This window comes from Salminus brasiliensis, chromosome 2, assembly GCF_030463535.1.
Source record: "Salminus brasiliensis chromosome 2, fSalBra1.hap2, whole genome shotgun sequence".
Taxonomy (NCBI): Eukaryota; Metazoa; Chordata; class Actinopteri; order Characiformes; family Bryconidae; genus Salminus; species Salminus brasiliensis.
In genome coordinates, this window is record NC_132879.1 from 35,959,515 (window position 1) to 35,987,022 (window position 27,508).

Here is a 27,508-nt window from a genome sequence, read left to right on the forward strand (position 1 = left end):
ACGTTATTTTAATAATGCTAAAATATCATATTGCCCATCCTCCCTATATATTACAGTGTTATTATGTTCCAATTGTTTTTTATGTGTTTCTGAGGTTTAACCTCTAAACATCTGACAGGTTTTACGTTAAGGACACTAAGAAACATCAGTTTCCTATGTCAACACTCTAGCAGTCTCCCACTAGCTTACAGCTCACAGAGAACCCAACTGTATCTATACCCCATTCTTGGTTCCACCACTTCTGACGTCTTCACTTCAGCCTGCTTTCAAAGATCAGACCAACAAAAAGAATCTGTTCAGCAGCAGCATCTCAGCGTGCTCCATAAATAGGTTATAAAATACATGCCCACGTCTGGTATTCAACGTGACATGATTAACAAAACGGCCAATTTAGCTTAGCAACTGAAACTCAGGTAGCAGAGATTGAGACGGTTACCAAGAGAACACTGACTGACCCATAATAATTTCCAGGGAACTTTTCAGTCATGCCATTTTTGTGGAACATAAATACACATACACACACTGGGATGTAACCTGTGGCATGTTACACAAGCACATCATGCTTACAGTACGTTAATACTAAATATACAATATATACAGGGTTTCCATTAAGTATTCACACCCCACATTTGGTAGCGTTACAACCTGAAACTGGAATGGAGTTTACTGGGCTTCTGATCATTTGAATAACACAACATTCACAAGCAGCAAAATATACATCGATTTTTTATTGTGACACAATTCTTTACTAAACCAAAAAGCAGACAAATACTTTGCAAACTGGGTCAGTCCTTGGTAGAATTGTCTCTGACTGCAAATACAGCTGCAGGTCTTCTGGGATATGTCTCTATCAGCATTGCACATCTGTATCCTCTATTTGTGGCCAGTCTTCTTGCTCAAATTCAGATATTTTGAACATGACAGTTGCTGAAAATAAACCGTCAAGGTTCACCATAGACTCTCAATCAGTCTGGGCTTTGACTGAGCTATTCTAAAAACATTGAGGTTTTTGGTCATACACGCTGATCATTGTCCTGTTGGAATGTCAATTTTTACCCCAGTCTTAAGTCTCCTGAATATTTTTTATAATATAATAATTTGAGAGTTGCCCTGTATTTAAATCCATCCATTTCTCCCCTTAAACGTCTTCAGTTTTCCAGTTCCTGCTGATGAAAAGCATTCTCACATGATTCTACCACCACCATGCTTCACTGTAGGGATGGTGCTATTAGGGTGATGAATAGTGCCCAACACAGCATTTTGCTCAAAGGGAAAAAAGTTCCATTGTGACCAGAGTTCCCAGCATGCCTTTTGGCAAAGTCCAAATAAGATTTCATTTGATTCCTTTCAACAATGGCTTCCTTCCATTAAGCTCAGCTTTGTGGAGTGCGTGGGCTTTGGTTGTCCTGTGAATGGTTTCTTTTATCCAAGCGGTTAACGTGTCCAGCTCCTTCTGAGTTACCGCTGGCCTCCTAAATGTTTCTCTGACTAATGCACTCCTTGTCCAGTTACTAACCTTTTACAGATGGCCTTCTCTAGGCAAAGCTGCAGTTGCACCATGTTAATGCCACATTTTTAAATGATTTATTAATGATTTATTAAATCATATTCATTTATTAATGAGAACTGATACCTCTCTAAAACACATGGAGCTCCTTGATATTCATGATGTTGATGGTTTGGGGTTTTTTTCTAACATACTCTGGGCCTGCCAGCAACATGGGAATAAATACTGACATCAGGGAGCTTCTTTTCCTTCTTTTCATACATTTTAGTATTTAATCATTTCAGAATACAAGGTTACAGCAGCCTTCCTAGGTGGGAAGTAAACCTACAGAAGGTATTTTACTGATTTCATGTGGCTTAGTTAATTATCGAATTTTGAGGAAATTCCTCAAAATTCTGGTAATAAAACCTAAAGTTTCAAAACTTCACTGTTAATGTGGCCACTTATGTTTTTGGAGTGTCTACTGCACAATTCGGTAAAACTCCAGCCCTTCTCATACACTGCTGGGAAAGCTCCACAGTTTCTGTCATGGAATACAGTTTTTTTGTACACAGAAAAGAACAAAGCATGGTGCTCTGTTATTGCCATGTAGTCTCAGATGAACACCTGGTCGAGGGCTGATGGATGGAGGTCAGCAGTCTGTAGACTCTGCAGCAGGCGCTGTACCGTGGCCCTACGACCCTGTGACTGCTTCCACTTCACCAAACCTGCTAGCACCTGACTCTGGACACTGAGCGGATGGTCAGCACGGCAACGGTAGAGGTCCCCTGGCGAAAGGCCCAAGTCTAGCAGCACCGTCTCCCACTCTGAACCAAGACTAGACGCCAGCCTGTTCAGCTGCTGATTAGACGGAATCGTGTGGAGAAGATGCTCAGGAACACCCGACTGACCTAGAGACAGGGATAGAGCAGTTATGTCTATTAGTAGAGCTGGGTGGTTTTGATAATTAGCAATATCTCAAACATATTTCTCAAACATATGATGGAATCAGATGACACAGTGTATGATGTTAGAATAACGGTAATGGATTCATGAGTACTGATATTGTGATAAAACAATGTCTTACAAATCTGGAGCCTCATTCACAGAACATATGTAAGCAAGAACTGGATGTTAATGCATGTAATGATTAAGTAATGATTTATAAAATATAAATGTAATGCTAAAATGTTAACATTAACATGTTTTATGTTTCAGGTTTGTCAACAGGTCGGAGGGGGGCAAAAGAATCATACATATATAGACATATATTTAAGACTAAAAAAGAAACACTGTCTTTGCTAAAGATAAAGGCTAACCTTTAGGATTACCTTTATAAACTTATTCCACTAGTACACTTGCCTCATATAGCATCTTATTGAACACACACACATAGTTAACTGTAAAAAGTAATGTGCAACATGATAAAGCATATAATGACAAATGACTGTTTATTAAATTTGATATATATTCAATGTTTATAACAGGAATAATACTAACATATAACTGATGGATCCAATTTACACTAAATGCAACTACTGTTCTGCTACCCTTCATTGGGACGAATGAAGGCCTAGGTCTATATATCCTTGTTGGATTGCTGTTAACAGACACGTCAATCTGATTTAAGATGAAAAGCTTTCCATACATCACCTAAAATGACACCAAACTGACAATGGTAGTACGCAGCTACATCTGATCAGCTAGCTCCTGACGACCAATAGGTCTAAGTGGCTTTCTCAGCTAGGAAATACATGGCTATCATTCCAATCAGTGCAATTTGAGGGGTTGGTTACCTTGCAAGACCAAATCATTTTAATTAGATATCCAATCTGGCTAGTTTCTACCTTGGCAACAGAGCGTTCTGACTGGAGATATCAGTGACGAGACCAGCTCAGTAGATTACTAGAACAGAACTGCTTCAACTCAACTCACACTGCAGGCACTATCCTCAGAGCCTCCCACCAGCCGGGTCGCAATCTGTTCATCTGGCGCTAGACCAAATATAACTTTCGGTGTCACCGATAACAGAACATCATGACCCGAAGACATAGGTTGATCAACAGCTTTTACCCCAGGACAGTGCAACGACTGCGCCGACTGCCAAGGACAGGCACAACAAAAACATTCATAGGGTCCACTCATTTCAACCTCCTCGGCCCACTGACTACACTCAGCTTTTCCTATATGGCTTGTTTGCGTTCATTAGCTTGTATTTTTATTTCTTAGGCATGGGTGACTTTTACATGTTTACATGTCTACATAAACAAAGAAGAGACACATAATTATACATTCAAATGTTCTCCATCAGCCTGTATTGCTACAATACAATGAGAAAGTACTGAACGTTGTTAAATGCTCAGAAAAGATGGGGGAGTTGATGCTTTATGAGAGCATTTTTAAGTTGTCAATGATAAAACTGCAGGACCTCGGATTGGTGCGATTCTCATTCAGTACACTAGAACACATCTTCAAATGTTTCACTACATGGCTACGACACGGCTGTGCCAGTCCCGTCGATATGCAATATCAAATCGCTTGTATTTGTTTTTTCAGAACAGGATAGAGATGTGTTTTGTTTAAACAGTTGGGACAAAAAGAACAAAGTTCAGACCGGCAGTTTGTTTTGAGAGTGTTTTTAAACGCCTCACAGAATCAAGGACAGTCATTGATTTCTGCTGGGTGATGACAGAAGTCACGTCAGAGCTTTGAAAACAAATCAGGTCCTCTCTGTTTGGGCCTGAGGAACTCTTGGCTGGACGAGAGGGTTGTGTTTTTAAGGTGTAGTGTGGACTAAATTCAATGATGAAAACTGACGAAACTTCCAGATGCCTTTGGAATGCAGATGAACTACTGGGGTACAGTACTATGCTGTTAAACGCAGGGTAAAATCCCTATATTTTTGTCCTGAAACAAGTAAAGGTGATCATACTCTGGGCCCAATCCCAACCCCAGGATCATATTCAAAAAATCTATTTCAGAATTGAGACACTGTATCATTTTTACATGTTTATACTTCCTCTGAGATTCAGATAAGCAAACTTCTGACTCTGGAGTCTGGTCATAAATCATGGGTTCAATCTAAGGACGAGTTTCTTCAAGTCAACCCCAACCACTGCTCTCAGGTAAGAATGGATGACACCTTCCTATCTTCACAGGGCTTTAAAGGTTTCCGAATAGGAATTAGAGTCAGATTTGTTTATACGACACGGTTTTATTACCCATTATATCAATTGTAGGAAGGTATGTGTCAGGAAATCCAGTCAGAAAGCTAAAGACTCCAATAGACATTGCTAACTTGTGTAAACCTATAATTGTCCTTTTCAGATCTGCACAGAGCTTCTTGTACTTTGCAACCATACTGAATCCAAACAATCTTATGTAGATACAGTGAAAGCTACCAGCAGTAGTCAATTAGGATCCCTACCATGAAGTTCTTGGCCTTGGTGAGTTTTGGACATTTTAGGCAAATGTGCATGTACGACCCTGTGTTGATTTCAGACAACCCCAATAAACCTCAACTGATTTTAGCCCAAAAAGATTCTATGATGACTGTATATAAATGTCTGACTGCAGCTTTATCCTTCTGCTTCCCAAATCACACACACTTCATACACATTGCACACTGTATGTATTATATTTACTGCACAGTGGTGTTTATTTTTGTATATTACATTTATTATACTTTCACTTTTGACGATAGAGTGCTAATTCTAATACCTGTAACACACCATCAGAAACTGCAGTGTGCCTAAAACTAAGTACTAATTAGTCACATTTTCCATCTTAGGTTTCTCAAGTACACTTCTTTCACTGATAACGAATTTAGACAGCAGCAGTATTTCTAGAGATTTAAGGCACAAAGGGAAGAGTAAAGTAATACAACTGTATTTGTGTGAACTAATACAGTGTAATAACTAATATAGTGACCACCCAAAAGCAATCATCACTAGCCAACATTTAAAATATTATTATTTTCTTATTATTGTCTTATTATTTTTATTATTCCATTTCACAGCATCTTCACAAAAACAGTCACTCAGGGAGGAGGGGAGGTTGTGTTCTCTATGACATTTCTAGGAAAGGTCTCCTTTTTATGAGACACAGTGTTCCAGCCTCCTTTTTATGAGACACTGCATTCCACAAAGATGTGTAGACACTTAGGTTCTAATGCACACACACACACACACACACACACACACACACACACATACACACATACACACATACACACACATACACATACACATACACACACATACACACACACACACATACACACACACACACACACACACACACACACACACACACATACACACAGACACATACACACCTAAGAAACTGAAACATGAGAACCAAGTGGAACGAGACAGGTTTCCAGGCCATGTGATGCACAAACGTGACTCTTGTGATGTTTGTAAAGATCAGGGCTCTCAGTGACACATTGTGGAATTGGCCTTGCATGCATGGCAGGTGAGAATGGTGAAATAGATATTCAAATAACAGGTGCTACACTACCTAAGCTGTTTGAGCTGTTTGGTGAAACTGGTTAGATAAAACTGATTTTCATCAACAACTGCATGTCACTGCATGCAAGTACGTACAGCTGCAACCCAAACGATATTTGTGCAAGCTACGCCTTATAGCACATGCTGTTCAAGACGCAGAAATGAAAAATTTAGCGATCACCATAATAAAACTACTGCAAATTAATTTTAGGTTTAAAGTCAGGTGTTTCGAGGTGATTCAACATTGTTTTTGTTCATTTCTAGCTTTCTTTAATGGGGAAGAGTGGTAAGGTGTTTAGGAAACTTTTAGTCAACGAGCATTTTTGTTTTAATGTTTATTTTATGATTTCTGAAATGAATAAAATGACAGAAAGGAAGTTGCTAAAGCATTTAACCAAACGTAGATGACAACTGGGATCAATTTAACTAGACACATCCAGTCTCTTTGAATCTGAACATTGCTTTAGTAGAAGTAGACCAAAGTCTCAACAATCAATACCAGAAAAACACAATTTGCTAAATGAATCATTATTATAATTTATGTAAAATAACCAAACGTTTACTAATGTTTGCAATTTTACAGTTTTCCCCTATTGCTCTTTTTTTTCCCTCACCTCTTTCTTGACTCATTTACAGAGGTGAGGCTGATCTATGGCACTTAAAGTGTAGCTTCTCTGTAATAATTCTTTCAAACAACAAAGTGGTGGAATACAAGCTCATTAGCTTCATTTCTCAGTAGCTAGACCGATTTGCTTGGTAATGAGGGCAAGCTGTTTGCTACAACTGGGTCTCTTTGCAAAATGTGTGACTTGAGGCGCAGTCTAATGTGAATTAGAACGTTTACAATGCTCGGTTTTGTTTCAGAACATTGGCCCTTATTCATCAATGCTGAATAGAAACAACCGCAGACAGGAGCACTGAGAATAGTATACAAATTACTCCACATCTGATTCATGAATCTATTGAATGACATCCAAACAAGCAGTGATTCAAGCTCAACTGCTGAATGAACTGCACGCAAACAAGTACAGTACACATCCAATTCATTCACATATATTTTGTAGCGGAATATATATATCTGAAATGATGACAGAGGAAGTGGAGATGATGGTGATGTTGTCTAACCCAGTCTATTTATTTCTAGGCACCAGACAAGAGGGAGGGAGAAAGACAAAGAGGAGACAAGAGAGAAAGGTAGATTCAACTTGACAATGTTTTGATACTTGCTAGGTAATGTAAAGCCTGTCACACACCAGATGCGCCATGTGCATGCAGGTGCTTCATGACTTAGCACTTTTTAATTCCTCAGCACTACATAACATGTATTTTGATAGTACTACATTAAATAAAAGCCATATCAAGACCACAAGAAGCCACAGTAGATCACTAAATAAATCTATAATGCTTTGCTGTTTAGCTTTATTCTAGGTCTTAATGTGGGTCTGACGCCACTACAGGAAAAAAAAAAAAAAACTTACCTACACTACAATACCAAAGCACAATCTGTTGTGGGAATGTCAACAGTGGACCAGTAAAAGTAAAACCTTCACCGGTAACAAAACGGAAACGGAGAACGGCAAGACCGCGGTTCAGAAAACCACTCTGAATGCACAAGACAAAAACAGTGAGGTGGATGGTCTACAACAGCAGAAGACCGTGTCAGATTCCACTTCTGTCTGCCAAGAACACAAAGCTGAGGCTGCAGTGGACGAAGGTTTACCAAAACTAGACAGTTGAAGACTGAAAACACACAGCCTGGTCTGACGAATCCATCGTCAGATGATCCGAATTTTCAGTTCAGTGTTCTTTAGCAGCCTTTCCAGTCACCAGATCTGAATCTGACCACTGGTATATACCAGTTGAATCATATAGAGAGGAAACAGCACAGGACACAGTACTGTATCCTTGCAGCACTCCAAAGCCAAAGTTGGCAACTGTACCCTTGAGGACCACTCAAGACGATCAGTGAGTGGACCAGTAGAATTAGTATGGCAGAGTTTCCAGGGTCAACAGTACACCACAGGTCATTTGTCAGTTTTAGCAGAGCTGACTTGGTACTGTGATGGGGTTTAAAACTAGACTCAAACAATTCAAAGATGTAACGTATGTAAGATGTGCCAATCTAACCATCTCATCATGTCTTCCAATACGTTTGACAAGAAATAGATCACTAGAAGCATGCTTAAAATATGTAGAAACCCTGCCAGAGGTAAGACTATGACTATGGGCAACACTAAGACCAATTCTGTCAAAAGTCTTTTTTTAAAGAAGGTCGAAGGATTTTATTGAAGCACATGTTTTTAAAAAGTACGCTCCAACTTACTAAAGATCCCTTTCTGTCTTTTCATGCTCATACTTGTGAAAATCCCGCCCAAGTTGTTTGTTGTTTAGTTAGGGCTGAGGGTGAATTCTTTGATCTGTTTTTTCAGGGGGCAACCGAGTCACATACAGAGGAGTGGTGGATAACTCATCAGCACCCCGGTCAGACTGCGCAAGTTAAACTGTTGGTTTTCTTAACAAAGGCTTCAGCAAGGCCAATAAGGGGGTCAGTGGGCTGATCGCAGTAAATTAGATGCTTGGAGAAATCGTTAGCTATACTGGTTTAAGGGATACTAAATGCAATAGGTTTATGGTCTAAAGCATATTTAATTTCTATATTGTTTATAATGAGACCAAAAGATAAGCTGAGCTCATGACTGTGACCATGGTTTTGTGGGATCAACGACCTCATTTATACCTGGTTACTTCAGGTGACTAGCATCTGGATTGTATCCTGATGGGATTTTAGCCACATGCATTTACATTGGTTAGAAATATGCAAATTTGCTTGTTGCACGGTGCTTTTACACTGCTGGAACGTGCAGGGGCACTGCCAGAGACTTTGGGCCCCATGAAAGGATATTACACTGGGCACCACCAACCCACTGCCCCAGGCCACGCCAACCCTGTAAATGTAACATTGTGCACACAGTGGAACTCACTATGTGATGCAACACTGATACCCTTTTTAAAACGTGCTGAAGACCATATCTTACAGTTAATACAATTAAATTAATGTATTTTTAATGGTAAAATTATTCAATGGAAAAGTTCTCTTAACATTAATGATTTGCCCTGCTGGAAAAATGGCTGGGCACCAGCAAAACCAGCTTGCTTTTATGCTTTGGGTGCTATTATGCTGAAAACCCAGCACTGGTGAGACCAGTGAGTGAGTGTGCTTCTGTTTTGCAGCAGGGATTGGAACAGTAATTACATCAAATCCTTTCGATTGTAAAGAATTTCACTGTAAAGTTATTTTTAATCATGAAAATAATAATAAAATTATTAAATACAGTCAACATTCAATACAGTGCTGCTCATCTCCTTCTTCAGTTGGGATTAGGGCTATTAAATAACTAATGTAAGCCTATTTTTCTATGGACTACGCTAACAAGCGTTCCAACATTTCCACCACTCAAAAACTACACCCAATTTTCTTTATGAAAAAAATCTTTCTCTCTCCTGTCATTGTTTTCTTTCTTTGCGTTTTTGGCAGCTAGACTTTTTACTTGAGGCACATTTAATAACATGTTTATCTGAACAGTTAAAAATAGTAATTTATTGTCATTACTCACAGTAGAATATATATAGTGTATATATAGCATGTCCTACTGAAGCATTTTTGGATGTTGTGTTCTATCTGCAGGCAATCCTTTAAGGCTGAAGCCAGGGTCCATTCAGAGAATGTGCATATGCTTGGATAAGCCTTGTTTTCCACACTTCTGATCTGCTGTCTTGTCTCATGAGAGGCCTTTTGTGGTGTTAATTCCTTTAGTTATCCAAACTCAGTTGGAGTTGCTATCCAGTAAGTGTTACGGATCGCATGCAGCAAGACAAGTGCAACACAGGCCCCAACTACTATTTCATTTCTTTTTTAAGCTCATCAAACTTAAAGTAACACTTTGTGCACTGACATTTAAATTGGCCAGGGCTGCTCAATTATTTACGAACAACTGTATGATGACACTGGGATTAGTCATCCTGTACATCACACTCTGTTCTGTTGAAGTGATGTAAGACAAACCTAACATACATCGTATGGACTGTGATACGCCCCTATCCCTCAGAATGAGCACAGCATTTCACTCTACTGATCAGGTGATTCAGAATGTGAATTGCTGCTGTTTGCAAACTGGCCTCAGCCTGCAGTGTAGTTTTTAACATCACTGTTTTAGGGTGCTTTCACACCTACCTTGTTTGTTCCAGACCTTTGGACTTTAAGCTTGGTTCAAACCAAAATAGCAGGCGTGAAAGATGCCTTTGGCCCCAGCCCAGACCAAAATTGTGCAGTGTGAAAACACTTTGTTTTGGATCATTTAGACTTTTGGACCAATTACAGGAAGTTGAGGCAGGTTATTGTCACTCATTAAACTAGAAGAAGAAAATGAACTGCAAAAGAAGTGAAAATGAGCCGAGGTAGCACATAGGGACGATATCTTAAGACATTTCTTAGTTTCCATAGTTCCCAGAAGCTACTTGTTATAAATGGCAATCCTTGGCTAACCTGACATAAATAGAATTTGAACAAAAAAATATAATACTGCTTATTTAGGGACCTTTGTCCAAACATTGACCAGCTATAACAATATGGTGTGGCCAATATGGTGTATGCAGAGGTGGCAAGTACTTCTGCAAGTATTACTGTCTCTTTTTACTTCTACTTACTACATTTCAGTTGTGTAATCTTCTTTAAACTGATACTATTTAATATGATGAACCACACTGACTCAACGCAACTTCGGTTCTTTCTTTTGACACCAGCAAGTAGAGTGAGTTCTGTAAGTATGTATCTAACCTGTTCTGCTGTATTATTATATAGTTCTAACATCGTAACATACTTCGACATCAGCCTGGTTAGAGCCCAAGTAAACGTGTCAGAGGTGTGTATCAGAGGCTGCTCTGTCAGTTACACTAAGAAGCTGAATCAAACCATCGTTCATTGGCACTTACTGGTCCACGTAAATAAGTTCACTAAATCAGTACACTTGGTGTACTGAAAGTCTTCCACACATAGCTGGCTAACAGAGTTTAATACTGAATAATACTGATTAATATAGCCAACTCTCAAATCAGAGAAGTTAAATCAGTTACCTGAGAGGTGCTGGGGTTTTCAGTAGTCTGAGAAACGTGTTTCCAAATCTGAACAGACAGCATTGACAAAGGTAAACATTCCACCAGTTCTCTGGATAAACTGTCTCTTTCCCACCAATGTCTTAGAACCAGTAGATAACTGAAAACCAACACAGTTAAGAGGGAGAGAAGAGGTTAGAAAGATAGAAACCAAATAGAAAAATAGAAATACTGAAACAGTCTCAGTCATTAGTAAACGTGTTAAAACTTTACTTAAAAATTTACTACATAAACTACTACCCAACTACTTTTACTTAAGTACCATGCCTAATGCCAGGCGTGGGCCAGAGGGCTATAAAGCCCCCTAGCACTCAGCTGTGGAAGAGTGGAACTGCGTTCTCTGTAATAAAGGTGGGTGCTCCGTCCAAATTTGTTTTGGGCTGAATTGAGAGATGGGGATGAGGTGAGATGGTGATCATGACACCACTAACCTTCAAAATCTAGCTTAAAGCCTTCCCTGGTTAGTAGAGACAGTTACTCCAACAAAAGCCAGATAAACTCTTTTTAAAACCCTGGATTTCTAAAGAAACAATGAATAAGCAGGTGTCCCAATACGTTTGCATACATCCCTCCCTGTGACCGGGATCATTGTAACCAGATAATCAACTTTAGCAATGCTTTGGCGGATTTGTGTATACCAAATATACTATAGGAAAGTCTCTCCAAAACAAATAGAGATATACTGCTGCTGATGATGAATACTCATTCACAATCATGACTGACAAAGGAGATATTACATAAACACAGCACAGAAGCTCTGATCCACAATATCCATCCCAACACTGCTGTGTTTTCATGTATCTCTTAAGCTTTCTCCAGAGACTTATCAGTATTACAGTCTAACTTAACCATAACTAACTCAGACCTGCACGAAACATCTGCAAGCTGTTCACAAAGTCCTAGAGGAAATATATGAGGAGCACCAGGGGGTTGTAAGGAAGCATGTTTAATGGCCAAGAGAATAAGCCAGCTGGTCAGGTAGACAGGCAAACAAGCTTGTGCAGACTTGCAAAGCAGTCTAATCCCTTCGGTGCCCAATTAAAGTGCACTTGAGGAAAGATACTGGCAGAATATAGGAGCAGACAAGTCTGCGCTGAAGCGGTGTAATTATCTGTTAGTAGTGGATTAGGTTCCAATGTTTGCCAAGTCACCGCTCCCATTAGAGGTCTTAGCTTCCATCTCTTGTTTACACCTGGTAAGCAATAAGCATGAATAACATGAACAACCAATAGAGTTGAGGCAACTAATGGGCACATTATTGATAACGCTGAAACAGGAAAAAAGTACTTAGCAATTAGTTTTTGTTAATTCAGCATCTTTTGGTGAGCAATGCAGATGTGATACTATTCCCTTTGATAAAAGGGTTTTCTTTTTTATGTGCATCACAGTTAGATGTTGGCAGTTTCACAGAATATCACAGTATCTAAATTTATTCATATATATTATTTTTCTACTTTTTCTACTTTCCAGTAGCTCTGTCTTTTGTGTACTGTTTTAGCCTTTTCCCCTTACTTTTTCTTTCTTTTATATGTTTGCTGAATTTTCTTTGGGATTAGTGATGTACGTATGTACGTACGTACCCGTCTGTCTGTCTGTGCCGGTAAAACTGACTTTAAAAATGACCTTTTAAAAAATAGAATCAATTCTATTACAATCAAACAGTAGGCCAAATATAGTTTTGAGCAAAACAGAAATAAATAATACACAGACATGTACATTTAAGGCATTTAGCAGACGTTCTTATCCACAGCGACTTACAAAAGTGCTTTACTATTTACCCAAGAAAAACCTCTACTTTGAATAGACAAAAAAATCAAAGATACCTCTAAGTTTAGACATTACTAAACACAAGTCAATAAGGTGACCATAGTACTCTACTATTCGCTCAAGTATTCTCAGAAAAGGTGGGTCTTCAGTCTGCGTTTGAAGACAGTGAGCGACTCTGCTGTTCGGACACCCAGAGGAAGTTTGTTCCACCACTTTGGTGCAGAACAGAAAAAAGCCTGGATGCTTGTCTTCCGTGGATTTTGAGGGATGGCGGGTCGAGCCGAGCCGTACTTGAAGCTTGAAGGCCTCTTGGTGCGGATCGGCTTTTGACCATTGCCTTCAAGTACGGAGGGGCTGGTCCATTCTCGGCTTTGTAGGCCAGAGTCAAGGTTCTGAATCTGATGCGGGAAGCAGCTACAGGAAGCCAGTGGAGAGAACGCAGCAGTGGAGTGACATGGCTGAATTTAGGAACGTTGACAGACAAACCGGTCAATACTGCATTCTTTAAAACTTCTCTTGAGCTCGCTTTAATATATAGTAAATCAGCTGATGACCTCTGGTAATGACCTCCCCCAAAGATCTTACATCGGCCTGTTCTTCGCAATTGTGACTTTACCAACAGAAGCGAGTGGATTTACCTTAAAACAGGCAGATGTGAGAACACCCCAGGGGTCATTCAGGAGTGTTTGTGTGCTAGCCTACTGTCTCTAGTAACACAATCCTAAGTGTTTGTGCTGCATCTAAATTACGCAGGGCTAAAACTCGTTCAGATCATAAATAGTATAGCAAGTGAACAGTCATAACACCCAGGAGTAGTGCCAATTATCTAATTATGGAAATATTAGTTAGTTGCAGCCTTAAAAACAAACACAAAATTGGTAGACAAGCCATTTCTGTACAGCACTAACCACATGCACCACAATGTCTTTGCAGCTATAACTTGCATTTTTTTCCAGTGGATCTCTAAAAAGAGTACAGCTATCCACTGGTCATGTAAACCAACAGATAAACTCCTGTGACTAACAGGTAGAGCTTTGCACAGTTTCTGAACAAAAACAGGCAGTTCAACTGCTTAAAGCACTTATTGCAAATACAGACAATAACATACTAAGCTAACTTAGATAGCATCAATCAATAAACATTACCATTAGTATGTTAGTCGGCTGAAGTGAGGTAGAGCCAGTGAGTTTCATTTCTAGACCGCTCCACAGTTCACTTTACAACAGTTAAAAAACCTACTTGAAATTCTGTGAAAGAGTGAGGAATTGCAGTCACACTGAAAGTTTCAAGCTTTCAAGTTTGTAGTTCCAGGAAAAACCTAGAATCCTGGCAAGCGAGGTAATGGAAGGCAGAACTGTGGTCACTGTGGATGTTTTCTCACTGACCTCAGCACAGCAGACCAGGTGCCTGAAGGCAGGCATTGTAAGACACCCAAAAGAGCGGGCAAATAGATAGATAGATAGATAGATAGATAGATAGATAGATAGATCACTTTATTTATCCCACAGGGAAAGTCAGTTTTTACAGCAGCAAAAATCAAACAAGAGAGCAGCATGATAGAGGCATAATACTGCTTGAAATACTGCTTGAAACACTGCGTTCTTAGAAGCTTTCCAAGCATCCCTTCACAAACCAGTCACATGTGTCAAACCAAGAGCATCACAGCAGATACTGTGTGATGTTTATTTGCTTCGCAGGACTACGGAACGGTCAAGTCAAACCAGATTGGCCATCAAAAGATGGCCTGGGTAAAAACACCCTAAGACATGCCAGGCTTATGGATATACCTTTCCCTAACAAATATCCCTATCAGCTATTTAAACACTGTGTCAAGTAAATGATCAACATGTTCCCAAAAGCTGCCAGTTCTTTATAAATGGCCTTCTTACAAAAAAATGAACTAACAAAAAGAGCACTGGTCAGTGCCAATCCAACTAAAAGATTGATGAGACAAGCTGTAGTCCAGTAACCGACATTACGCCGATCTGTTCCCTCCTCCTTATCTGCTTTTTCCACCCTCACTTTGGTCTGCTAAACCTGCAGCGTCCGCAGCTGCTTCTACAGTTCTCTTTGACAAAACGCAGAGCAACTGTTTGGGCCTCTCAATAAAAGTTTAATACAGCCTGCGTGGCTGGGAGTGTGTCGGAGAAGAGAGGCCAGCTGGACTGCAGCTAAACCGCTGTTAGGAGGAGCACAGCCTACTGCATGTTTCTACACTGACAGCAAAGCTTTTCTCGCTCCAAAATTCCTGGAAAGCAGACTGCGCCAAAGGAGAGGGGTGGGGGCTGGGAGAGCCAAAGAAAACAAATGGAGCTGCTTTGAGAGCCAATTATTAAATGTGTCTGCTTCCCTGCAGTGGTTGGCGGGGAAGCTAAGTGGCATGGCACAAAAAGAGAAGGCTGTACATTAAAGGCTTTCATATACTTTCTCAGAAAAGAGCCGCATGTTTGCAAAGTCCCCGACTTTATTCAAGTCTGAAAGAGGCAGAGAAAGAGGAGACGATTCAACACCTATGAAGAAGGATTACGCCAGAATTCCAATGGGTGGAAGCAATAATAAATCAGAAAGACTGAGGAAATGTTCCTACTTTGGCAATATGAGGCAAGAGACCTCATACCATTTGCAGTGGAACACTTTCTAGTCTGGCACAAATAGGGGCAGGAAATATGAATCGTGTGAATTGGCAAAAACGAAGAATCACAGAGGAGGTCTCAATGACGAGAGTAAAGGATGATCAGTCAGACTGACGGGCTTTTCAGAATTCAGCTGGTTAGGTACTAAACTATGGAATAGCCCCTCACATACTGATGACAATACTCCAGTGTGCTCTGACTTTAAACCAATAATTATACAAGACAATGCAGCAGAGCTTGAAACCAGCCTGAGTCTGTTTCTATGTCAACAGCACACTATCATCTGTTGCCAAGACAAAAGATACAAACACACAACTGTCATTCAGAGAAGTCGTCGAGAGATCTTTGCTGAATGACAAGACAGGGCATAAGAGCCATAATTCTTTTTCCATCCCAACAAAACAACTATTGAAAGTAAGCACAAGCAACTGACAACAAATAAACATGCCAAAAAACGTAGACGTCACTGCCCACATTCTTCTAGGCGTCCTTCATGCTGGCACGGATGTTAAGCGATACATCCACACGAAGGGCAGTTGAGAAACAAAACGTGGCGATGTAAAAAAAAAAAAAAAAAGTCCCACCATAAATTTCTTCTCTGCGCGAGTCTTTTCTTCGCTGTGTCCGTTTGGCAGTGGCAGAGATTTGGCTGAACTCTTGGCTACACTCACTTCCCCCTACGATTTCCAGTGGTACTGCTGCACTGCATCTGTATGCTTTTAAAAACTGAGCACAAATATGGATGAAATGACAGAAGACTCCATCTGTATTTAACAGTGAACATAAATAAGCCTTTAGTGGCATAGTGATTTCCAATATCTTGCTCAACTCCTGCAACTAATCCAATCATAAAATAACATTAATACTACAGCAGTAACTGCAGTCCAGCTAATGCAAACAGTTCTTAAACAAATGAATCAGTAATGTATTTGCTCTGTATCCAACAAAATAACTACAAAATCTGCATTATTATATCTTATTATATCTTTTTATTTCTATAGATTTCGAAGTTAGCAGCTACCAGTCAATGGGAGTTAGCAGGGAAAGAGGAGATCTAGTTTCGTGTACTTGTTTTTTTTGGCTCTGCTTTCTGTTTCTGGTGCTCTGCTCTCCCCCCCCTCCGACACTTAACTTTCCTGGCATTACAGCCAAACCAAAACCAAGACACGCTTTTGTGTTTCACCAACAGAAAACAGAATAAAATGCCTAGAAATGTTCAAACTGAACAACACAGGTTTGGGCAACTGTCACCATTGTGCTGAGGTGAGTGGAAAAGAGGGTGCTAGTAAACAAGACCTAAGCTGGCTTCTTGTTCACCAGCTTCTTACTCAAACTTTCCTGTCATCCTTCAGTTTTTCAGCAGTTTTCATTTAACCTAAATATTCTTAACAAGAAGCCAAAATTTGGTGCTATACTGTCCATTGATGCAGCTCTTCAACCAGAAGGCAACCTACACAGGTTTAGCAGAGGATCACACATCACACGTTTGTGTTCATTTATTGCAAACTCCCACAGTGCAGTTTCTCAAGTCTACTGTAATCATGTGCGGTCACCATGCTGTTACTGAGCTAATCATGTGTGCAGTTCATGTGTGCAGAATTGGACTGAATTCCTTGTTCTCTCTCCTCAGATATCTTGGCTAAATACCAATGGTAACAGGGTCATCTCTTATTAGATTACTACTTACACCAGCCACTGATTTCAGGGATACACTGACATGTTCAAATGCGTACTTTCAGTTTTCAAAAAAAAAAAAAAAAGATGTCATGTAGACAAAATGCACCAGCAGCATAAACGCTTTAAAAACTGCTGTCCAAATACTCTACAATACAGAGTACTAGGGATGCACCGATCCATCTTTTTCTGTTCCGATACAGATACCGATACGATACATAATCTTTGTGTATCGGCCAATACCCAATATTGATCGGTTGAATTAATAAGCCATACACCTGACCATCTGGGAGAGACTTAAGGCATCAGGATTGCAAAAATCATGACTTTACTAACTTTGTAAAATAAACTATTACAACACAATTTCAGTTTATTGGTCACTAAAATGAATAACTGTGCTGGACCTCGGTGCAGTGTTGTCTGGGCTCAGGACTTTTATTCTGAAATCCAAAGTCTGTGAGACTAAAGAGGAGCTAGCAGCTCCTCCCTTCTCGGTTCTCCTTATATAGAAAACAAGCTGAATTACTCGCTGATAGTTGATGACTGGTTGAGGGGGGCTGGTTAGATAGGGAGCGTCTTGCTGTTTTCTATGATATGTGTATGATGTCTAAGTTATTCCGATCCTGTGTTATAAAGCCTAGAATACGGGCGGTGAGAGAATTGGGTTCGGTGAATGGATCGGTCCTTTGGATCAGACTAATTATCCAATGCCAATTTTGTTAGTATCGGGACCGATATGCGATACTAGTATCAGATCGGTGCATCCCTACTGAGTACTGTGATTTTTCCATTAAATAAGATTGATTACACTCTTTGTAATGAAACATGCAGATAATCAGTGCTCTTTACGATACTGACGACATCCACGATAAAATTATAAAAGCATTTTGTGTACCACGATAACACGATACATTTATCACTAAACTATAAAATATGGTCATATTGCCCAGCTCTAGTTTGGAGCGAATTGTTCAAATCTAACATTTATCAAATGATCTGACTGACAATGAAAAAGGGACCATGATTAAAAACACTGTTCCCCTCCCTCTCTCTCCCTCTCCACTCACTCACAGCAGCACATAAACAGCGGGAAATAAAGGGAGCCACGAGGAGCTGTTTTGCTGTTTCTATGAGGGACATCAGACAGTCAATATTCAAGCTGATTATTCGGAGAGGAAACACCACTCAAGAACGTCTCCGCCAAAGGTCCGATTCCACTGGAAAGCACCAAATTATGTTCAAGTGAGTTTGAATTGCGGTGGAGAATTAAATTGCAGCCTAAGAGTTTCCTTCTGGTCGGCTACAGGAACGGTGTGTGTCAAGTGTGTACTGTTTGGTTTGTTGTCTTTGCTCAATAACTGCACAACCTTGGGTCTGGGAATGATGCATGCCTTATGAACGGGAAGGCATGGCCTTTAAACATTGCTCTGGGGTGAGAAACCATGGCCTCGTACAGCAACTCCGCTAAGTTTTACTGGAGTAGCTGATGAAGCTGTGAAGTTAGGCCAGTGAGTTCCATTCAGACTGCCCTACAAAGACAGTTACACAGTTCACACTGCGACGCAAAAGACCCTCTTGAATCTCGATGACGGCAGCATCTGTTGCCAAGACAAACGTTAGATACAAACACACGAAGGCCATTAATCTAAACCCTTAAGAGAGCTTTGTTCTCTCTGAAAGACAAAAAAATTCAAGAGACAAAACTCCTTTTCAGCAAATCATCTACTAAAATGACACACATTTAAGCAAGTAATCAAGTAATGCTTCTCTAATTTAAGCTAGAATTGGGAAAGAACTGCCAGCGCTTGTTCATGATAAAGCTAGTCCTTCACCTTCTGTTTCCTAGAAGTATGGGAAGCGTGCTTATTTTTTCCATTTCTTTTATCCGCGGGCCTCCCTCTCCCATTTATTATAAGTCAAGCCACAGTGAGTCAATAAAATCTTCAGTTCAGAAGCAAGAGACGGGAAGGAGAGGGAGCGCAGCCAACAAATGGCTTTGATTAGGCTGTATTTTTCCTAGAAATGAGGATGCAGGGCGAGAGTGCCGGGCCTCAGCGCTGATGCCAGGAATTAATGTAGCTTTCATGGAAACCAGGGCAGCACGCCTGGCCTTGAGAAACTGAAAACACAACTTGGGCCTTTTCACACTCCTTTTCAGTCTCTCTCTGTCTCACTCTTTTTTTCTCTCTGTAGTCATTTCACTCAGAGTTAAATCGCCTTAAAAGAGGTGCTTTCATCACACAAGTCTCCGAGCCACCGCTAAATACAAAAGGTACTGACTTTTTGAATCCTGGAAACAAAAAGTCGGTTACATTTTTTTCATTTTTAGTCGACATGAGTTCATTTCAGCTCCAAGCACCAAACATCATATGTCTTCTCTTAGTTTGTGCTCACAGGCTATATCAAGCTATATAAATTCTAATTGGTCCCATTGCATTAATAGTAGGATATTGCACAATATTTTTTTGTTCTGTGATATTTAGATTTTAGATTTCACCAGTCAAGTCGCCAAGTCAATGACCCAATATGTTATAATAAAGCAGTAGAATACCCGAGGTTGTGTATGAAAAATAAATTGAGACGTAAAACTAAAGTTTTAATATGTTAGCATTTTATAGATCCTTAACAAGCTGCTGTGTCACAGAAACTAACTCCACTCACTCACTGAACAGCCTGTAGTTAATTCTCTCCTGCTCTTTACTGCTCCTTTTTTAGTTTTAGGTCATTCTTGTTTTCTTTTGATTTGGGCATTTCCGTTACTTCTTAGTTCCTTATATGATTTATAGCAACGGCGTTCAGAGTAGTGAAACCGTGTTGGTGAAAAACCTGTGCTGCTATGGTAAATTTTCAGAATGGCTAGAACTCTCAACCAAATCAGCTTGCATGGACGGAGCTCACTGCTGTATGATTATTATTAATAACGCACTCCGTGTACACAAGCCTGGAGTAAACTAAATCATTTTGGGCAGATATGATCTGCCTCATCAGCCATTGCTGATTTTCCTTTGGGATTAACTGTGGGATCACCTGTGGGGTCGAGACGAGCAGCAAAAACGCTGTAGCATGATGCGTTTCGTTTCATTCGACACTGCACCCGTCACTGCACGACCTGTGGGCAGATCGATAACCAATATTTCTCATGTAAGCATCTGCCGAAGCCGATAAACAAACATTCAAAACGCATAGAAAATGAGACGAGCAGCAAAAAGGCTGTAGCATGGATTTAGCTCAGCTCGACCTTGCCTGTGGATTCTGCTCAAACCAACAACAAACCCATGCTGAAGAAAAAGAAGACTGCAATCCAACTCCCAGCGCAGAATCATCATGAGCAATCTATAATAAATTGAAATGATAAGAGCTGTGCAGAAAACTCAAAAAACCTTCTGACACTAAACTCACCTACAGCCTCCACCAGAGGAGTGCACGTATCACCATCTGCTGTTTGCATACGATATATTTATCATTCATTCATTAGCGCATAGATTTAACATTCTTAAAGGAAATGCAGAGATTTTCTTGGACCGTTTTGGACAAACGAGACAAATTCTTGATTCAAAGTCTTGATCAAAGCACTGTCAAAAAAAAGGTATGGCGAATTTATAAAGATGCAAAACATGCCAATATCATCTGTGAAACATTAGGAAGATGTGTCATATTTTGGGTACGACAAGATCATCTTTGACAAATATTTACTGCTTAATTGCTAACAAAATTAATAACTGCACAAACTGACTTCATAAGACAGTAATGACAGATACTGACTACGTAATACAGACATGGCAACTGTGGGCCGATGGCAATAAACAATATTTCTCATATACGCAATCCGCCGAAGCCGATAAACAAACATTAAAGAGGACACCTTACTTTTTCATTTCCATCTTTTAAAGTTTCAAAAAGCAAAGGTTTGGGCACCTTGCACAGTCAGTGCTTAGTAACATCCCCCTTTGGAAAGTGTCACTGCTTTTAAAAACGTTTTTTGGCTAAAAGAGTCTTTCAGTTCTTGTTTGGAGAATCCAGAGCTGTCTGACATGTACTGCTCTTCTGAGGTCTATTCACAGATTTTCAATGATGTTCAGGTTGGGGGACAGTACAGGCCAATTGCCTATTGTGGATTTTGATTTTAGCGTTTTTTTTTTTATCAGTATTCTGCTGTTGAAGCAATCATCTTATCATCTTCAGCCGTTTTACAGACGGTGTGATGTTTACTACCAGAATTTGCGGGGTTTATTTTTTCATCTATTCTTCCCTCTGCCGGTGAAATGTTCCTGGTGTCACTGGCTGCAACACAAACCCAAAGCATGATGGAGCGTGCTTACCGGTCGGAGAGGTGTTCTTTTGGTGAAATTCTGCATCCTCTTCTCTCTCTCAACGTACCTTCACTCACTGCAGCCACAACAGGTCTGATTTGACTTGTTTCTAAAATGCAACCGGCTTGACCATCAAGACGTTTCTTACTATTCGCAGTACCAGACATTTTGACCTGGGATGTGCAAACTTGCGCATGCCACTGTACATCATCGGACAGCAGCTTGAAATATTGATCAAATCAAGTTAATCTGCTTAATACTGATCATTAGATTTTAACCGAGTGCCTACGTGCCAGCACACCCAGAACTGCCGCCACTTTTTCACACTACCAAAACACTGCAAACACAAGGTTCCACAGGGTATAAAATGTCGAATTATCTCCGAATATAAATCCAATGAAGTGTGTATTTCGTTTCTGAAAATGATAAGCCAACAATGTCAGCATTAAAATAAAAATCGAGACCCTAAACCATAATGTAAATAATTAAACAGGCTGGAATCCATGGCCAAGCATATGTGAAGGACAGATCAGGAGCTTGGATATGTAAACATGCAGCTAGTGCTTAGTGTAATGCATGATGCACGACCAGGAATAGACAGGTTATAAATTACACTATCAAAGAAGGTCTACAAAGCGCTGTGTACAACTGATTTCATATGGATTGGTCTTCAAACAGGCAAAGTCTGAGCACAGGGGAAATGCAGAAGGGCCTTTACACCACTACTACAGTCCTATGGGATGGTATTCACTCCTTAGAAGGCTGATCATTTCCTAGAAAGACAAGACAGCTTGCTCATCCATGGTTTTACAACTTTTTTTTTTTTTTTTTTTAACAAGCTAACTGACTGTGCATTTTCACCATCACCCACCCAAACTATAACTTAAAATCACACAGACAAAACCTACTACTACAGACTGCTATTAGCTCGGTCACTTCACCGGAGGACACTTCACAGGAACCACAGGTACTGAGTGGTGGCAGCTGCGGGACACCTCAGTGCTACTTAGCTACACTTATGCTCAATCTCACAGCCAGCCTGGTCCCGAATACACCGCGACCCTTGTGGCCAGCACACATCCACAGTCCCACACCCACCTGTGGTGCCCGAAAGGGTCGTGCAGTCGTTCTCGCATAAGAGCAGCAGTTCCTCTCTAATCCAGGGAAAGTCGTTTCGGAGGGACGCGAGAAAGGCGCTGAAGGCGAGGGGTCCACGGCCGGGCAGGACGCTGAGCAGCCGCAGGGTCTTGTGTTTGTTAGATGGCTGTGACTGGATCTCCTCGACCTGGCTCTCGGTCAGGATGTCCTCCTGATACAAGTACTGAATGATCGTGTCGTCCACTAGGAGCTGCTCGGAAAGGTGCAGTCTGTTGGCTCGGAGTATTTCTTTGTGCTTTGGGTCCATGATTTAACGGATAATCGAGCTGAACGTTACCGTTTAAAAAGCTGCTGCTAGCACAGCTGCTAATCCTGCTGGCTGCTCAGCTGCGGTGCGGTGGACGCTGATCCGCCACATGTTGAACATGTCGGTGCAAAACTTTCGAATAAATTGAGCAGATAGCTACATTAATCAACACGAAAACGGTGTAATAGCTAGCTAATGCTTTATAGGGCTGTTATTATTGTTTAGGGACGGCTCCTGACACCGCCGTTTCCTCATGTTGCACCGCTTGGCACCGACTAGAAACTAAAACCGGGAACTAAAGTTTCTCTGCCCTGATTCTGGACCCTTATTTTATATATTTGATTCATACAATGGTTTATCATTTTTTTATACATGATTTTTGTTTTTTTACATTTGAATTGTTTTTTTTAAGCGAAACAAACCAAATGCTGATGGAAATGTTGTGGGTTTGCGGCCTGAACGATAAAGGCGTGATGATCATGGCAGGTTCAGACATGTATAGGATCAGTTTGAAGAATTTGTGTGAGCCATTAATATGCTGTCTCTCAGATGTAAACATTTACACTACACACACACTCTCTCAAACCTCTCAAATGTGTGAAAATATTCTGAGATATTTTGATATGTAGAAGTACAACCAGTGTCGTCCAGACTGTCAGTGGTGTGTTTAGGGGTCCAAGAACTTCAGCATCTTGGGAAGGTAGGATGCCCTGCCCACCATTAGTTTAGCTACAGCGTAATGTATTATTATATTTTCTTTTTCATTTTTTTTTATTATTATTTTTATAAATTTTCACCCTTTTGACTTGGGCAAAGGTTGTCAAACATTTTTTTTCCCGAAAAGCTTTAAAAGAAGAAGAAGAAAAACTTTATTAGTCCCACAGTGGGGAAATTCTCAGTGTCAGCAGCAAAGAGATAGCAAGACACGTAGATAAATTACCACTATATACACGATAGAAATAATAGAAGTAAAAAAAAAAAAAAAGCAATAACAATATTATTTACAGATAATTGCAAATTGACTCTTAATTGCACATGTGGTGCGGGGGGGGGGGGGGGGGCGGGTAATGCACATTGTATTTTTTACATTGTTTTTGGTGTGAAACTTCACTTAAAGCACAATTTTGTTCAAAAGATGTGTTTAAGAAACTACAGTAGTTTATTTCTTACTTTTGTTTAGCTTTTTAGCACAATACAATACGTGATATACACTTTAGTTGTTATATATGCGTGTATTAGTAGTAACATAAGCCACTGTTTACCTGCAAAGACAGGCCTCTTGTTTTCTCTATAATAGATTTAAAAAAAGGTGATATGGATTTTTGTCCAAAATGAAGAGGAATTGTAACTGATCAACAGCCATTTTAATACTTAAATAGAAAAATTCTGCATCTGTTTCATGCACTCATTCCTTCATATAGTGTCATTTTGTGAGGCCAAGCAAATCCTACAGTACTTAAAGCCTTCATTTTATACATGCTGAAATTTAAATGTTTTTTTTAAAGCCATACAATGAAGTAAAAACAAATAAATAGAATTAAAATGCCATAATATACCGTGAAACCACCAAAATAACAAAAACTAATACATATACATACAATATAAAATGATATCCTGTTGTAAATTTTCACTTCGGAAATTACATCATTTGAACAGGGTGTACAATTATTTTCATACAACTGTACAGAAAATAAGTTATATTTCTATTGTTATAGAAACGAACAGGCTTTCTGCTGACACTTGGCTTGTCCCTACTTCTCCAAATGCTGTACACAAACGTTTGGGAAACACTGAGCAACACAGATCAAGAAGTGCTTGGTACCCAATCATTGGGTCATCAACTGCTTGCAGATATGCTTGTGTATGTTTTTCTTGTTCCAGGATATATAAAAACAAAAACATGAGTCTTTATGAGTCAGGAAGAACATCAGCAGCTATGAGGAACAGTACATAATTTTTTTGATTTGAGGTATACGAAGACAAAACTAAACCCCACTTTTTTGCATCCTTCACAGTTTTGTTCAGTTGTATCTATTATGCCTGTCCTGATTCGAACACCACAGTTATTAAGAAACCAACTCAAATGATCCTTTAATGAACCAAATGAACTTGATGATTTACTATGTACTAAACATTTAAACATCTATTTCATGTGATTTTTATTGTCATGGTATCCCCATTGTTAGAAAGCTTATGAGATACTTCAACTTGAATGACATGAGTTATATTTGCTTTCCACATACATCCCCAAATGTCTGAATAAAATGAGATTTAGGAATGTGTTCTGGACAATATCTCCCTTGTAGCCAGTTTTTTTTTCTCTATTTAGGATGTAGTTGAACCATCAGGTGAATTATGGATGGATAGATATAATACAATTAAAGGAGGAACCAATGCTAGGTACCAAAACCTGGAGAAAAATAATGATCATTTGTCCATTTAGATTTATATGAGTTATATGACGGATGCACCCGTGCCTAATTTGAAACATGTCTTATTTTATTATAACAATTTATTGTTTTAGATTATGAGCTAGTAAATGTTTGAGGCCAAGCAGGATTGAATAATAAACAAAGAATTTTTATTAAGAAAATACTCTACTTAGAGTGTTCGACACAATGCCTACAAAGCACTTTTACCCTTTCAAGATTTTTACCTTGAGAATTATTGTAATGTTTAACCCAAACTACAGATAAGACTAAAGATTTTACACAGGAATACCTTGGGCGGTTCTTTTGATTTTCAAGTATGTATACCTTTTTAAAATAATTCAATATGGGTAATTTTTTTAATGGTTAAAATGCATTTGAGCCATTTGACTGTTTAATAATAAGCTAAATTGTTTGGTTTGGTTCAGTCTCAGCAACCATGTAACAGAAGGGGTGATTCGTCCCCAGGTTTTTAGTTTTTGTGCACTTGATTGGTCAATTGACGCTTTGCCACTCAATTGTAGTTTACTCACCCTTTCTAAGTATATCTGTGTTTTGTGACCGTGCCCCCAGAAACTATTACTATGTACATGCAATTTCCTTTCCTCTCATCTTTAATGTGTTTTTTTTATGTTGCTTTATTTTCTTACCAGCTAAAATGCCCTTTAATGGGGACATGTTCTATATTACATACACATTGTTGACATCAATAATGCTAAATTAATTGGCTTTTCTTCATAAAATTGTTTCACATGCCATAATAAACCACAATACAAAGAATCACAAGTATATATTTTTTAGTCTTGTCTGTTTTCCATTTTGGGCTTATTATAAAAGGGCAGATCAATGAGCATCTGGACCACCAGCATGTAGTGTCCTGTTTTTCATTTAGTTACTCTTTGTGGCAACATTAGCTGAATGAAATATCCCTTTTAAGGTCAAACAGAGTAGTTTTCACATCATATGTCATATATTTTCCCTCCTTACATCCTTCCTGTCACTCCTAGCGCTTGATCTGGATTTCTCTAAAAGTACTTTGTGACACTGATGTAAAAAAATTAAATTGAATTTTATAAGACGTATCGATATATTAACTTTCAAGACGAGTGTGCTAAAAGAATTTAACATTCTGACAGTGACGTTTCTCAGTCAGTTAATACAGAATACTTATCTCTTATGACAAGTTTATTCAAGTAAAAGTTATTAACGTAAAAGCAATCAGCCATTATAAAAGGTCACAGCGTATTCTGATATCAGTTTTCAAATATTCATGAAGATTGAAGCCCAGAGAGAGGGGTGAAAGTAATGTTAGATGAGGTTTTAGTGAACTGCTCAATGTCACTTACACTGAATTGATTTGGGCTGCTTTCCTGAAAGTCCCTACACCCGACACCTGTATGCCTCTCTTAACCTCAAATGCCATCAGTCCAGTGTAATGAAACACTGAGACTAATTACATTCCATTTGCTTTAATGAGGTTTGGATTACCCCGAGACCACACGGCGCTGGAGCTCCCCGAGAGCTTTTACCTCTGACAAGGAGAACAGCACCATTTTCCGAGCATGTCAGTATTCAAACCAGCAACGTTCACTTCCTTGTACAAAAGAAGTGCAGACATTTGCAACACAAGGGCTGTGTCTGCGAATACAGTCTGACAGATTGATTACAGGTTTCCACAACTGTAGAGGGACCTTAAAAACATTTAATACCTCTAAGTCTTGTGAGGTTAGCAGTGTGGATATTCTGAGGGTGTGCTGTAGGTATTTAGCCTTGGGAAATTTTTCAGGGGGAAACAAAATGGAATAGAAGTGCAGTATTTGTGATATGTATGAGTTTTGTGTTGGGAATGTTCTTTAGATTGTCCTCGGTTTGGACAGTCTTGATTTTAGGCTTATCTGGCTAAACTGAGAATCCTGCTACATAAAATCCCTAAATTAAGCTACACTATTCAAGCTGTATAGGATCTCTCACAAAGAAGCACAAATTGTCATATTTTATTAAATACAATAAATGTGAAAGCAGTCATATTAGTGGCATATTTTAGAGAATTGCATATAATAAGATAAAAAAATTGCCCTATATTTGCCAACTGTAGATTAGTTATATTAACATATTTTATGAGAG

At 39.4% G+C, this 27,508-nt stretch overlaps 1 protein-coding gene across 1 annotated transcript; it reads right to left on the reverse strand.

The window, feature by feature from the left end:
- Nucleotides 1-724: 724 nt before the first annotated feature.
- cradd (CASP2 and RIPK1 domain containing adaptor with death domain) lies at nt 725-23,216 on the reverse strand. Its single transcript, XM_072672517.1, has 2 exons — nt 22,649-23,216; nt 725-2,397 (listed from the first exon to the last, which is right to left on the reverse strand). Exons 1-2 carry the CDS (start codon nt 22,953-22,955, stop codon nt 2,102-2,104), a joined length of 603 nt encoding a protein of 200 aa, XP_072528618.1. The 5' UTR covers nt 22,956-23,216; the 3' UTR covers nt 725-2,101.
- Between the last annotated feature and the right edge of the window lie 4,292 nt (nt 23,217-27,508).